Source organism: Oncorhynchus keta, chromosome 10 (genome assembly GCF_023373465.1).
Source record: "Oncorhynchus keta strain PuntledgeMale-10-30-2019 chromosome 10, Oket_V2, whole genome shotgun sequence".
NCBI classification, from domain to species: Eukaryota; Metazoa; Chordata; class Actinopteri; order Salmoniformes; family Salmonidae; genus Oncorhynchus; species Oncorhynchus keta.
Window position 1 is genome coordinate 27605819 of NC_068430.1, and position 16230 is coordinate 27622048.

Here is a 16230-nt window from a genome sequence, read left to right on the forward strand (position 1 = left end):
GCTAATTGACATAAATCAATTGGAGGTGTACCTGTGGATCTATTTCAAGGCCTACCTTCAAACTCAGTGCCTCTTTGCTTGACATCAGGGGAACAACAGCAAAGGACCTTGTGAAGATGCTGGAGGAAACAGTTACAAAAGTATCTATATCCACAGTAAAACGAGTCCTATATCGACATAACCTGAAAGGCTGCTGAGCAAGAAAGAAGCCACTGCTCCAAAACCGCCGTAAAAAATCCAGACTACGGTTTGCAACTGCACATGGGAACCAAGATCGTACTTTTTGGAGAAATGTCCTCTGGTCTGATGAAACAAAAATAGAACTGTTTGGCCATAATGACCATCGTTATGTTTGGAGGAAAAAGGGGGAAGCTTGCAAGCTGAAGAACAATCCCAAAAGTGAAGCACGGGGGTGTCAGCATCATGTTGTGTGCGTGCGTGGCTGCAGGATGGACTGGTGCACTTTACAAAGTAGATGGCAGGAAAATTTTATGGATATATTGAAGCAACATCTCAAGACATCAGTCAGGAAGTTAAAGCTTGGTCACAAATGGGTCTTCCAAATGGACAATGACACCAAGCATATTTCCAAGGTTGTGGCAAAAGGACAACAAAGCCAAGGTATTGGAATGGCCATCACAAAGCCTTGACCTCAATCCTATAGAACATTTGTGGGCAGAACTGAAAAGGTGTGTGCGATCAAGGAAGCCTCCTCTGTTAGGAGGAATGGGCCAAATTCACCAAACATATTGTGGGAAGCTTGTGGAAGGCTACGTTTGACCCAAGTTAAACAATTTAAAGGCAATGCTACCAAATACTAATTGAGTGTATGTAAACTTCTGACCCACTGGGAATGTGATGAAAGAAATATAAGCTGAAATAAATAATTAATTAATAAAGAACACAGTGCAATGAAATTCTGACCTGCAAGTTAACCTCTTGACAAAGCTTCAACATTAGAAAAAGTAAGTAGCTAAGTGAATAGAAATTGCAATAAAAATAAAAGCTCAATTAAATAATGTCACCTATTTAATAATTGGCCATTTTTCTTACAAATAGTTACATAACCTACAAATATATTGGAAATAACAGACATGAGCCAAGCATGTTGAATGGAATAGATCATTAGACCTCTATAATTCAATTCATTTGGTCAATTCTACTTCCTCAACGTTGCTATTTTTAAACTGGGTTAAATATAATGTTGTAGTAAAGTTGTGAAATCTCTACCAATCACAGCAGTCACCGCATCACTCCAGGGACTTCTTGCAGTGCCTGCTACTGCCTTGCACATCTACAGTGCCTTGCGAAAGTATTCGGCCCCCTTGAACTTTGCGACCTTTTGCCACATTTCAGGCTTCAAACAGAAAGATATAAAACTGTATTTTTATGTGAAGAATCAACAACAAGTGGGACACAATCATGAAGTGGAACGACATTTATTGGATATTTCAATCTTTTTTAACAAATAAAAACTGAAAAGTTGGGCGTGCAAATTTATTCAGCCCCTTTACTTTCAGTGCAGCAAACTCTCTCCAGAAGTTCAGTGAGGATCTCTAAATGATCCAATGTTGACCTAAATGACTAATGATGATAAATACAATCCACCTGTGTGTAATCAAGTCTCCGTATAAATGCACCTGCACTGTGATAGTCTCAGAGGTCCGTTAAAAGCGCAGAGAGCATCATGAAGAACAAGGAACACACCAGGCAGGTCCGAGATACTGTTGTGAAGAAGTTTAAAGCCGGATTTGGATACAAAAAGATTTCCCAAGCTTTAAACATCCCAAGGAGCACTGTGCAAGCGATAATATTGAAATGGAAGGAGTATCAGACCACTGCAAATCTACCAAGACCTGGCCGTCCCTCTAAACTTTCAGCTCATACAAGGAGAAGACTGATCAGAGATGCAGCCAAGAGGCCCATGATCACTCTGGATGAACTGCAGAGATCTACAGCTGAGGTGGGACACTCTGTCCATAGGACAACAATCAGTCGTATATTGCACAAATCTGGCCTTTATGGAAGAGTGGCAAGAAGAAAGCCATTTCTTAAAGATATACATAAAAAGTGTTGTTTAAAGTTTGCCACAAGCCACCTGGGAGACACACCAAACATGTGGAAGAAGGTGCTCTGGTCAGATGAAACCAAAATTTAATTTTTGGCAACAATGCAAAACGTTATGTTTGGCGTAAAAGCAACACAGCTCATCACCCTGAACACACCATCCCCACTGTCAAACATGGTGGTGGCAGCATCATGGTTTGGGCCTGCTTTTCTTCAGCAGGGACAGGGAAGATGGTTAAAATTGATGGGAAGATGGATGGAGCCAAATACAGGACCATTCTGGAACAAAACCTGATTGAGTCTGCAAAAGACCTGAGACTGGGACGGAGATTTGTCTTCCAACAAGACAATGATCCAAAACATAAAGCAAAATCTACAATGGAATGGTTCAAAAATAAACATATCCAGGTGTTAGAATGGCCAAGTCAAAGTCCAGACCTGAATCCAATCGAGAATCTGTGGAAAGAACTGAAAACTGCTGTTCACAAATGCTCTCCATCCAACCTCACTGAGCTCGAGCTGTTTTGCAAGGAGGAATGGAAAACATTTCAGTCTCTCGATGTGCAAAACTGATAGAGACATACCCCAAGCGACTTACAGCTGTAATCGCAGCAAAAGGTGGCGCTACAAAGTATTAACGTAAGGGGGTTGAATAATTTTGCACGCCCAATGTTTCAGTTTTTGATTTGTTAAAAAAGTTTGAAATATCCAATAAATGTCGTTCCACTTCATGATTGTGTCCCACTTGTTGTTGATTCTTCACAAAAAAATACAGTTTTATATCTTTATGTTTGAAGCCTGAAATGTGGCAAAAGGTCGCAAAGTTGAAGGGGGCCGAATACTTTCGCAAGGCACTGTATATTGCATTGTTTATTTTTGTCATTAAAATGTCTGTATTTATTTATTTTTTAATACCGCATAGTGAAAGTGATATGTGGTTATGGAAACTCATATCAGACTGAAATTTAAAATAAAGGTTTCAGGCTGGACCAAAAACATCCAGGGATGAAGCCTCGGACTCCCATGCCTAATGACGATGGTGTAAACTGTTCTGTTTCAGTGGGTTTACTCCCTCTGATTGACTCAATGATGTGTGTGGTCTGGGCCTGGTTGTTGGTGACGCCTTCTCTGCTGTCCTCTGTCTCTCACACACTCACTCCTCTGCTTCAGTTACTACCCTATCTTTTTTCTTCCACTGACATTTGAATTCTCTCTCCCTTTGCTATATCATCATGCTATGTTTAGTTGATATGTTGAAGCAATGTATTGTCCTTAATCTGAAATCTTCCTATTTTTCTCTTTTCCTATGTACCTGTAATGCCAAGATTGGTTTAGAGAAACATTTAAAACATTATGCTCTTGAATATTATTATTGTTTTGAAGTCTATGTTATTTCTGTGCAGCTGTGTGAGTGTGTGTGTGTGCTGTGTATATCACCTGGCCCCTGGCATGCCTCTATTTCCCTCCACAGGGCAGCAGAATGGACGAGCAGAGATGCACCTTCCCTCCACCCCTCAAAGTGAGTCTAGTCCATCCTCACATTTCTCCACAGACTCCCTGTGGACAAAGGCTCCATTATGGCAGAGCCTTGAACCTCTCCTTGTCTCCCGTCAGACAGGCTTTCAGACACACACCGCTCAAATTAGAACCCCAACCTCATCAATCTTATCACACAGCCAGACTACTGCAGTGTTGGAACGCTGGATTGTGTAGCATATCCTCGGCGGGTCGGCAGTCTGTGTCCGTTTAAAGGGATGCTCGCCAAAGCTCTGAGTGTCACAATTAGTGGACAATAAGGATGTGAATACATTGTTGTGTTTATTGTGGTGGTCACTACAAAAAATGTTGTGCATTATTATGACATGTGGTTTTCTTGCAGACAGAGGAGGACTATATCCCTTACCCCAGCGTTCACGAGGTACAAACAATCTAAAACTGACTCACATACATAGCTGTGTATGATAAAAACCAAAGAGCTCTTTGATACATCATAAACAATCTGAATGAACCCAAAGTGTGGTTGCCCTTTATCTGCTATTGAATGGAATCCCATGTAATTGTGTTTATTTTCATTTAACTTTATTAACTTCATCATCTTGGTTGGAATCAGGTCCTGGGTCGTAGGAGCCCCTTCCCCCTAATCCTGCTGCCTCAGTTCGGGGGCTACTGGATCGAGGGGACCAATCACAAACCCAGTGCCACACCTGAGCCTGAGCAGAAGTCCTGTGCTTCCTCCCACATCAAGCTGGAGACCAACAGCATGGCCAAGATCTACAGGAAACAGTTCATGGGCAAGGTGAGCATAATCTGATAAGCACCATTCTGCTCCCTACATTTTTTCTGGAGATTTCATTCCAGCTGAAATTGAAGTAGATTGAAATAGAATAGAATAGTATATTTCTTTGCTAGCTGAGAGTCCCTCAAAATGCTTACATCACAGGCTTACATCACAGGCTGAGGCTCAGTCCATTCATTCTCCTGGCAGGGGACTGTGTTTATAACAAATGAAAGTATTGTCTGTATGTACCACTGTTGAGTTAGCTGGAGGAGCTTTTCTCTTTGAGCAGTCGAGCTGAGGGGGACTAGGCTGAGGGGAACTAGGCTGAGGGGGACTAGGCTGAGGGGAACTTGTCTGAGGGGGACTAGGCTGAGGGGGACTAGGCTGAGGGGAACTAGGCTGAGGGGGACTAGGCTGAGGGGGACTAGGCTGAGGGGAACTAGGCTGAGGGGGACTAGGCTGAGGGGAACTAGGCTGAGGGGGACTAGGCTGAGGGGAACTAGGCTGAGGGGAACTAGGCTGAGGGGAACTAGGCTGAGGGGGACTAGGCTGAGGGGAACTAGGCTGAGGGGGACTAGGCTGAGGGGAACTAGGCTGAGGGGGACTAGGCTGAGGGGGACTAGGCTGAGGGGAACTAGGCTGAGGGGAACTAGGCTGAGGGGAACTAGGCTGAGGGGGACTAGGCTGAGGGGGACTAGGCTGAGGGGGACTAGGCTGAGGGGGACTGGGCCAGTAAGAGGAATAATGAACATTGCCTGAAGTGTGGATTATTTGTTATCTGAGTGTACCTTCTGGTGATGTCTCTATAGGAACACTTTAATTACTACTCCATGGACATCGGCCTGGGCCACCTGGTCTTCTCCATGAAGTATGATGTCATCGGGGACCAGGAGCATCTCTGCTTGCTGCTAAGGTACCATTCATATTATCTTTATCTCTCCCCTGCCTCCTCTTTCTCTCTACACACCACAGGTGGCTGGTGGCACCTTAATTGGGGGAGGACAGGCTCATAGTAATGCATGGAAAATAATAGATGGACTGGTTAAAAAAAAAAACATTTTGATACATTCCTTGCACACACTATTCCAGGGATAATTATGAGAAGTCCTCCATCACCAGCCTTCTGTGCTACACACTATTTGTCTCTTCTCTAATTTAATTTCTCTATTTCCCACTGCCCTTCTCCCCCATTCTCTTCTGTCTTCACCACTCTCTCTATCTCTCTCCCCACGTGCCCCCCTCTCTCTCTCTCTCTCTCTCTCTCTCTCTATCTCTCTCTCTCTCTCTCATTGTTCTCTCTATCTCTCTCTCTCTCTCATTGTTCTATCTCTCTCTCTCTCTCTCTCTCTCTATCTCTATCTCTCTCTCTCATTGTTCTCTCTATCTCTCTCTCTCTCTCATTGTTCTATCTCTCTCTCTCTCTCTCTCTCTCTCTCTCTCTCTCTCTCTCTCATTGTTCTCTCTCTCTCTCCCTCTCTCTTCTTTCATTGTGGCCTCCTCTCAGGCGCTCTTCACACTGTTCCAGGACAATACAGCCATTAAAGGACTGCAGGCGCTTTTCAATAACACCTGACCCAGAGCAGAGGACATATGTCTGCTTCAGCCTCTAATAGTGTTTGTTAAGCAGTCGTGTCCACATTTCTATCCCCTACTACAGTATGTGTTCAGGGAGAGGTTCATTTAGCTCAGCATGGCAGCACTCTAGCCTTAAACAATGGCCAGGCCCACCTGTGCACTGTGCTAACACAAACACACGCACCTCTACCCAACATGCTCGCTCACTGTGAAATTATCAATTCCACCACGTTATAACACTAATGATAGAGTAGTAACATTCCATAAAAGCTGTGAATGAATTTTACAACCCTAGAGAGTGCACTCCAGCTGTAGTGGTTGTTTTGTTAGTTAGTGTGCTCAGTTTGAAGGGGGTGTATGCCAGAGAGTACCTAGGTATGTCGGTTCATGTGCCTGCTGTGCTGTCACTGAAAAGACAGCAGGTGTGAACAGGTTGTGTTGCTCATAGTTGACTGTGGCAAGGCTGGCTATGCAAATCACTATTGTGTCTCCGCAGCATCCTTAGAAAGATTATCCACATTGGTTTTGCATCACATTTGCATCAACAGGGATGTCAACAAAACGGGAAGGATTTTTTAAAAAATGGAACCAAAGTGTTGACATGAGAATCCTATCTCTAAAGAAAGAATGGTGAATATATATGTGACTGTTCCATCAATTTGTCTTTTAGGACCAAATTAAAAACTCACCATGATGTGATTCCTATCTCCTGCCTGACTGAGTTCCCCAACGTGGTCCAGATGGCCAAGGTAGGATGACGGACAGTCCAGAAGGAGATGTTAATGCTCCAGCCCGGTGGAGAATGGTTGGAAAGGGATTTACTGGATGTGAAGTTGAAATGAAGTTATTGTATAAAGTTGCAATGGCGGGAGGAAAAGTTTAAAGTACTTTTTTATTTTGCAGCTGGTGTTTGAAGAGGTAAATGTGGACAGATTTTACCCAGTCCTCTACCCAAAGGTAGGCTCTGTATTCATCTTGAAATTATTTAGTTACCTGGTCAGCTCTGTACATTTACAATGGAGTAGCTAACTATAACTATTTTACAATACAATAATAGTATGGTCCAACAAGGAGCATTTATTGCTGTTTTAATGTTTTATTTCTCAACTACAGTGTGTTTATGTTCCCCCTCACCGCTTTACATTGCAAGTCCCCTTCACCTTGACTCTGCTGAATGTACAATTCTCATTTTTCCCAGGCTTCAAGGCTCATTGTCACCTTTGATGAGCATGTCATCAGCAACAATTTCAAGTTTGGAGTCATTTATCAGAAGTTTGGCCAGGTGAGTGGTATATAGCCTGTGGTGGTAAAATCATATAAAGTCATATACATTTATAACAGTTGGTTATTCCCATATTTGGAGTATTATTATGACTGTGCTACTTCCTGGTCATCATAAGTCTCCAGTTTAGCCATTCTCAGGAGAGTTTAGGTGTGTGAGCTTCTCCCTCCTTCCCAAACTAAGAGGATTTGCTGTCCTTCCTCCAAAGGAGGCCTGACTGATTTCCTGTTGAGCTCAGATGTAATACTTCTTCACAGCCTTGTATTTCTCCCTGCAGACCACTGAAGAGGAGCTATTTGGGAACAGCGACGAGAGTTCTGCTTTTGTGGAGTTCTTGGAGTTTCTGGGGGACAAGATTGAGCTCCATGACTTTAAAGGGTAAGCGTGGCCTTAGAATGGTATTGACATGGCAGATGAAAGACTGGTCATGTCGCTCGATTACAATTGACTTTGACATGACTCCCTGAATGATGACACTTCAGAAGTCTAAAGCCTTGTTTATTATGGTAGATCTGCTCTGATTCTCTCGATTTAGAGCAATATAATATTCTGAGTGATATGGAAATCATGATTGAGTGGAAGGGGATAACTGCCCTTGGCATTCACTCTATGATGGATGAGACAGAGTGGTGTGGATGCACTGGCTGGTTGCACTGAGTCTGAGACGACCTGGGCTACTGCTGTTGGTGATGTAACGGTCTGGTTCACGCTCTGGTTCTGCAGGTTCAGAGGAGGACTGGACGTCACCCACGGCCAGACAGGAACAGAGTCTGTCTACACTAACTTTCACAACAAGGAGATCATGTTCCACGTGTCCACCAAGCTGCCATATACAGAGGGAGACTCTCAGCAGGTAACTAGCTGTCAGGCTCTGTCCTGTCTGTCATTATGTCTGTCAGTAGCTAGTTTGGATGTATAGTATATCTACTTCCTTTCAATCAAGAAACATCACTGGGGAACAGGGGGCACTAGTGAGCACCACATGGAGTAGACGCTTCTCTGACTACCTCATCCTCACTTTTGCTTAAATTTCAAATATACACAAAGCTATTACTTTTGCCCGACCAAACAGCTACAATGAGCAACTCCATGAGAAACGCGGCCAAAGGGAAACTAATGCATGGCTAACCCTGACTCAGAGCCCTCACCGACTATTATATTAGGAGCTATCAAAAAAATGGAAGAGGACATGAACACTCAATTTAATCATCTCAACTCATCCTTGCAATCGGTGCAAGCCTCCCTGGCTGAACATACAACCCGCATTATTGATCTGGAAGGAAGCGCAGGTGACCACAAGAAACACATTGCCACCCTCGAGGGACAGTATGAAGAGCTACTAACAGCAAACAAAACTATGAAACTCAAGCTAATTGACCTTGAAGGACGTTCAAGACGTTTGAATATCAAAATCACAGGCTTGGAAGAAAAAATTGAGAAAGGCAGACCAACACAGTTCGTGGCAGAATTTATACCGCATCGGTTTGCTCTCCGCTACACGGCCCCGTGTCATGATTGCCAAAATACACAACGACCCCGAGAAGGAAAATATTCGGTGCCTGTCCCGCCAGCAATTCCCCCTGTCCTTCAACGGAGCTCGGGTTAGCATATATCCAGACTACACTGCTGAGGTAACCAGCGCCAGGACTTTCATGGAGCTAGGAAGAAACTCAGAGATGCGGGAATCAGACACGGCCTCCTCTTTCCTGCTCGGCTGATTCTTACCCATGGTACGGTAGAGAAGGTGTTCGAAAAACCACAGGATGCAGTCTTTCCTTGACAGGATTACTACTATAGCCACCAACGTTGTTCACCGTGATCGGTAGGGCTGATTACCCCACTGTTTTCAGATATGACAGCGTTGTGATAGTAAAACTGATTTCCCTGTTCCAGTAGGGACATATTGACGATATTGTTTTGCTCAATTCAGTTATTTTATAAGAGCAATTGTTATAGACCTCAGGGTAAGGGGTGCCAGTCGGACCACCTGAAGGAAGGCTAATTTAGTTTCATTATGAATTGGTTAGCAAGCCTACAGTTGAAGTCGGAAGTTTACATACACCTTAGCCAAATGCATTTAAACTCAGTTTTTCACAATTCCTTACATTTAATCATAGTAAAAATTCCCTGTCTTAGTTCAGTTAGGATCACCACTTTATTTTAAGAATGTGAAATGACAGAATAATAGTAGAGAGAATGATTGATTTATTTCATCACATTCCCAGTGAGTCAGAAGTTTACATACACTCAATTAGTATTTGGTAGCATTGCCTTCAACTTGTTTAATTTGGGTCAAATATTTCTGGTAGCCTTCCACATGCTTCCTCAATAAGTTGGGTGAATTTTGGCCCATTCCTCCTGACGGCTGGTGTAACTGAGGCAGGTTTGTAGGCCTCCTTGCTCGCACACACTTTTTCAGTTCTGCCCACAAATTTTCTATGGGATTGAGGTCAGGGCTTTGTGATTGCCACTCCAATACCTTGACTTTGTTGTCCTTAAGCTGTTTTGCCACAACTTTGGTAGTATGCTTGGGGTCGTTGTCCATTTGGAAGACCCATTTGCGACCAAGCTTTAACTTCCTGGCTGATGTCTTGAGATATTGCTTCAATATATCCACATAATTGTCCTGTCTCATGATGCCATCTATTTTGTGAACTGTAACATGATGCTGCCACCTCTGTGCTTCACTTTTGTGATGGTGTTCTTCAGCTTGCAAGAATCCCCCTTTTTCCTCCAAACATAATGATGGTCATTATGGCCAAACAGTTCTATTTCTGTTTCATCAGACGAGAGGACATTTCTCCAAAAAGTACGATCTTTGTCCCCATGTGCAGTTGCAAACCATAGCCTGGCTTTTTTATGGCGGTTTTGGAGCAGTGGCTTCTTCCTTGCTGGGCAGTCTTTCAGGGGTGACAGGGTAGCCTAGTGTTTAGAGCATTGGACTAGTAACCAGAAGTTTGCAAGTTCAAATCCCCGAGCTCACAAGGTACAAATCTGTCGTTCTACCCCTGAACAGGCAGTTAACACACTATTCCTAGGCTGTCATTGAAAATAAGAATTTGTTGTTAACTGACTTGCCTAGTTAAATAAAGGAAAAATAAATATGTTGATATAGGACTAGTTTTACTGTGGATATAGGTACTTTTGTAACTGATTCCTCCAGCATCTTCACAAGGTCCTTTGCTGTTGTTCTGGGATTGATTTGCACTTTTCACACCAAAGTATGTTCATCTCTAGGAGACAGAACGCGTCTCCTTCCTGAGCGGTATGTCGGCTGCTTGGTCCCATGGTGTTTATACTTGCGTACTATTGTTTGTACAGATGAATGTGGTACCTTCAGGCGTATGGAAAGGATGAACCACACTAGTGGAGGTCTACAATTTTTTTCCCTGAGGTCTTGCCTGATTTCTTTTGATTTTCCCATGAAGTCAAGCAAAGAGGCACTGAGTTTGAAGGTAGGCCTTGAAATAGATCCGCAGGACACCTCCAATTGACTCAAATGATGTCAATTAGCCTTTCAGAAGCTTCTAAAGCCATGACATAATTTTCTGGAATTTTCCAAGCTGTTTAAAGGCACAGTCAACTTAGTGTATGTAAACTTCTGACCCACTGGAATTGTGACACAGTGAAATACAAGTGCAATAATCTGTCTGGAAACCATTGTTGGAAAAATGACTTGTGTCATGCACAAAGTACATGTCCTAACCGACTTGCCAAAACTATAGTTTGTTCACAACAAATTTGTGGAGTGGTTGAAAAACTAGTTTTAATGACTCCAACCTAAGTGTATGTAAACTTCCGACTTCAACTGTATGTCCCCCTGTAGTGTCCAACAGTTCCACAGTGTTTATGGGGGAGGGAGGTGAAGAATGTTTTTTTGTGTTTTTCATTTGTCCTTTGCTCTTTATGTGTTGCGCCAACCCTACTGCTACAATTCTAATGTATTTGAGGACCAAATAAATATTTCTTATGGCTACGGATAACTCTACTACTTCTCCATGATGTGGCGACATTAGCCTTCTTTCGTGAAATGTACGAGGTTTGACAACAAAATTGTAAAGAGGAGGTTTTTTCCCATTTGAAATCTTTATCTGGGGATATTATGTTTCTGCAAGAAACTCACTTAAAACATACAGAACAATGGAGATTAAAATGTAGTTGGGTATTTATCAATCAACTTTTTAATCCAAGGCTAGAGGTGTAGCGATATTATTTCGAAAAACTATCCCATTCAAACACATTTCAACTATAAGCGACCCCTAGTATTATGGCCACATTCTATCACAACATGTAACATTTGTAAATCTTTATGCACCGAAACCAGGGTTCTTTCGGAATGTCTTCAATCTCTTACCAGATGTATCAACCACACATTTAATTACAGGTGGAGATTTTAACTGCATTTTGGACCCTTATATGGATAGGCTTCCGCTCGTCCTACCACTTCACTGAATTCCACTACTGTCTTGAATAATTTAATTAGAACAATGAACCTCGTCGATATGTGGAGATTACAGCAGCCTACGGATAAGGATGATTCTTTCTTCTCACATGTGCATAAATCATACACAATAATTGACTAGTTTTGAACAAACTCTAAATTGACATCTAACGTCACCTCTACCAAGTAGAATAATATAATAATTTCCGATCACAGTCTCGTTTTATTACAAATGGATTTCAGCAGAACAAAGCCTCAATTCAGTTGGTGCTTTAATCTAACATTACTCAATGATGAACCATTTCACCAACAAACAGCCAATTTAATTACGGACTATATGTCCCAGAATGATACTGCAGATGTATCCGACTCCACTTAAGGCTGTTATTCGTGGGCATATAATACCATATGAGGCTAGCATGAAAAAATGTAGGCAGAGAAGATTATTAGAAATTGAGGACTAGCTCCCGGTGCTTGAGAGAGACTATATGGAAGCGCCCTTATCTTCCAAGTTGAATGACATCATAAAACTCAAATATGAATACAATACTATTCTCTCTAACCAAGTAAACACAATGCTATTAAAGATGAAACAAAAACACTTTGAGTTGGGTGACTAACCGGATAAACTACTGGCGTGCAGCTGAGAGGTATACAAGCCAATAGAACTATTCATATAATTAAATCTAGTACAGGAGCTGTTACTACGGACCCAAAATAAATTAATGCATGTTTCACAAAGTTTTATCAAGACCTCTACCCCTCAAAGACCACTGCAGATACCGCAAACATTTCACTTGGAGAACTCTCTGGGTACACTATAAGCTGTGATAAAAGCGAATCCATGCCTCTTAAAGGTGACTTAAACCCAGACCTCCTTAAAAATATACATGTTAAAATCACAGGGCACAAAATGTAATATTTAGGGGCTGTCATCCCCAAGGACCCTTAAAATTGATTTATGAAATGAACTAACTCGACATGATAGAGAAGTTGAAGCGCAACATTGAGATCTGGAGAGTGTTGCCTCTATCTATGATGGGCCGTGTTAATGCTATTAAAATGGTTACACTCCCCAGATTCCTTTCTCTTTCAGAATCTGCCTATATTTTTAAGTAAAGCTTTTTTCAAATCCTTGGATTCGATTATCTTGCCTTTTGTGTGGGGATACAGAGTACACCATATCTCTAAAAAACATATAATCAAGCCCAAATTATTAGGTGGCCTGAGCCTGCCAAATTTTCAGCATTATTACTGGGCAGCAAATGCTAGAGCACTGGTTTATTGGCAGGATGCATACCCTGGCATGGTAGATCCCTCCACCCCTTCATGGCTCGCTATTGAGCAAGATATACACAACACCTCTCTTCCAGCACTTCTCTTTTCATCAACTAAATCCCCTACAGGTATTACTGGCAATAACTTTTTGCAAAAAAAAGTTGGTATCAAATAAGGAAAACATTTGGTCTCCCGGAGACCTCTGTCTGTACCCCTATTTGCCATGACCATGCTTTCCCCCCCTCACTAACTGACAACACGTTTTATTCTGGAAGAGAAAGGGCACTTCTACTATTATAGACCTTTACATCAATCATATTTTTTGCTACATTCGCACAGTTGAGGGAAATGTACAATCTCCCCTCATCGAACTTGTTCTGATATCTTCAGATAAGAAACTGCGTTTGCATAAATATACCACATTTTGAGGCAATTCCACCTGCCCACGAACTGTATATTTTCATGAACCTCGCCCCTGGCTCCAAATCAAATCAAATCAAATTAAATTTATTTATATAGCCCTTCGTACATCAGCTGATATCTCAAAGTGCTGTACAGAAACCCAGCCTAAAACCCTAAACAGCAAGCAATGCAGGTGTAGAAGCACAAGAGCTTGATCTCCAGATTTGAAGATCACTTTACAGCACATTACTCTGTATCCACACAACATTTGAAGGAGACCTGGGAGGAAGACCTTGGTTTGGAAATTACTGACGACTGTTGGGCTGATTGCCTTTGAGATATTCACTTGTGCTCGATAAACTCCTGACACCAACTTGTTCAATATAAAGTGATTCACAGACTACACTATTCCTGTACCAAATTACACTCATTCTACCCCTTGGCCTCTCCGATATGCCCTAAGTGCAAATCTGCAGAGGGTACCCTGGGTCATCTCTTTTGGTCATGCACCAAACTACACACATTCTGGCAGGATATTTTCTTCTCAGAAGTATACAGCTGCAACCTCATACCAGTCCCTGATACTGCTGTTTTAGGCAGGTCACAGCACCTAACGACTTCAACCCACGGGGAACAAAAAACTTTACAATATGCCATGGTTATTGTAAAAAGAAACATTTGGAATAAGGAGACTGTACCTGTTTTTAAAACGTGGTTAGCTGAAGTCACCAGCTTGCTGCAGGTAGAAAGGATTCAACATGATATCTCTGGCAGATCTAATACATGTGTTAAGATATGGCAGCCCTTTATCGCGTATCTTTCACATGATGATGGGAAACACAACATACAACCTGCAACCAGCCCTGATCCACTAATGCCGAGCATTGTCCTTATACTGTACAAATATCAATGAAGCAGGGTGCCAATTCCTTAAGAGTAATGTTGTGTTCTGTAGTTTTGGTATTTATTTATTTTCAGTTGAGGGGTGGGGGGTATTCTCAATGTATTGTTTGCTGTCATTATCTGTCTGTTTGTAAAACTGAAAATTCATAAATAAAATATATATATATATTTTTTAAACATCACTGGTAATCAGTACCGGTTTGTAAAAAATCCACAAGTGTTCGCCACCATGAACAGACCTGTTATTATTTTCTCCTGTTGGTGTGCTCAGTGAACCTGTCTGCTTTGACCTGAAGGGGATATTTCTCATGACGAGTTGCCACTTCCATGACATGAAGATAAACATGGGGAAACATGTAGTTTCTCATTTGAGAACACAGTTTGTTGGCTTCATGCTTTCTCCTGCTGCTTTCGATGAACTCAGCAGCCTCACCTGCCCCCCTGAGAGAACCATCCCAATGAGACTCTTATTCTCAAGAGATGAATGAGCAGAAGATCTGAGCTAGAGAGCTGGAGAGAGATCTGAGCTGGAGAGACAGACACACGTAAAGACACAGAAGATACCCTTGTAGGCTAAGACGATCAGAGATTCACTGTGACACCAACGACATAAAGGCAAAGATGAATGGACACAATGTGTTGAGAGGAAGAGGAAGGAAAACAACTAGCAGTCTAAAGCTGAGGCTGACCTGGCATTGAGCCTGTGTTGAGTTCATTATAGAATGTCTGTGTTTCACCATGGTTATACATGGCAGCTTTTACTCACTCGCTGTCCATCTGCTCTCATGCATAGTGGATGTTCTGGTACCATCTGGCCCCTAACGCACGCGTGTGTGTGTGTGTGTGTGTGTGTGTGTGTGTGTGTGTGTGTGTGTGTGTGTGTGTGTGTGTGTGTGTGTGTGTGTGTGTGTGTGTGTGTGTGTGTGTGTGTGTGTGTGTGTGTGTGTGTGTGTGTGTGTGTGTGTGTGTGTGTGTGTGTGTGCAAACATCAACAACAGGCCTCAGACTGCCCACTGACCATCCAAGCAACACAAGAACCCTGCTCAACATAATCATACTACTGTATAAGATGGCTTGTTTGAGCCGTGCATCTGCCTTTGACCTTGTCAGGTGATCAGTCCTGAGTCTCTCACTTTAGTTTTTTAGGAGATTATTAAATAGATAAAGCCTCTATGACAATAACAACTCTTACTTATTTCTTCAGTGCTTGAAAAAAATGGTGGATTGTTTTCATGTGTAAAACACAGTGGCAAAATACACAACTATAAAGCAATTCAGCAGCTAACAAGAGAGTAAATATCCACAAAGCCCTGAAAATAAATATTTGCCTTAATGTTTTATTCATACAATCAATATGCTCTGTGCTAATTTTTGACAGTACTTTGCCCTGCAGTAAATGTCATTCATCAACAGGTGTCATGTGGTCCTGCTGTGTAGAATAATTCCCCATGTTGACAATGGTGTGCAGAATAACATGGAAACTGGTGACTGATCAGTGAGTCAACACATGTTAGGGAGCAGGAAGCTAAGCTGCAGAGGTCTATAATCACAGTACAGGGAAAAAGGTCCTGTCTTTTTCAGTCTCCAATCACTGAATGGGTTATAGGCCGCCCTATGCCTTTCAATATGCATCACATGACTGCCACTGTTTTATGAAACGTGCTTGTCGAGAGATGTTTCATACTTACAATTAGTAATCACAAATTGTTTCTGTAGTAGACTATGCATTTAGTGAAGTATTTACCTATTTAATTAATCTACATAAGTGTTCTTGGCTGACTTAAATGTAGTGGTAAAGTTTATATCCATAATGGTGACAATGTTGTGTTTGCAGTTGCAGAGGAAGAGGCACATAGGCAACGACATCGTGGCCATCTTGTTTCAGGAGGAAAACACACCCTTTGTGCCAGACATGATAGCCTCCAACTTCCTGCATGCCTATGTGGTGGTGCAGGTGGAGAATGCCTGCTCAGACAATGTCACATACAAGGTACTGTTAGCCGA

General features: G+C 42.2%; 1 protein-coding gene across 8 annotated transcripts in view; it reads left to right on the plus strand.

Annotated features, from left to right (window-relative positions):
- LOC118388456 (rap1 GTPase-activating protein 1-like) overlaps positions 1-16230 on the plus strand; it is a 171633-nt gene that overhangs the window by 113494 nt on the left and 41909 nt on the right. For all 8 annotated transcript variants that reach the window (XM_052526766.1, XM_052526768.1, XM_052526762.1 and 5 more), the window contains 10 exons: positions 3539-3586; positions 3947-3985; positions 4178-4363; positions 5155-5258; positions 6591-6669; positions 6824-6877; positions 7119-7202; positions 7480-7580; positions 7926-8055; positions 16061-16216. In XM_052526766.1, coding sequence (XP_052382726.1) covers positions 3548-3586; positions 3947-3985; positions 4178-4363; positions 5155-5258; positions 6591-6669; positions 6824-6877; positions 7119-7202; positions 7480-7580; positions 7926-8055; positions 16061-16216 — 972 coding nt within the window. In that variant the 5' untranslated portion in view covers positions 3539-3547. The remainder of the gene's footprint in view (positions 1-3538; positions 3587-3946; positions 3986-4177; positions 4364-5154; positions 5259-6590; positions 6670-6823; positions 6878-7118; positions 7203-7479; positions 7581-7925; positions 8056-16060; positions 16217-16230) is intronic.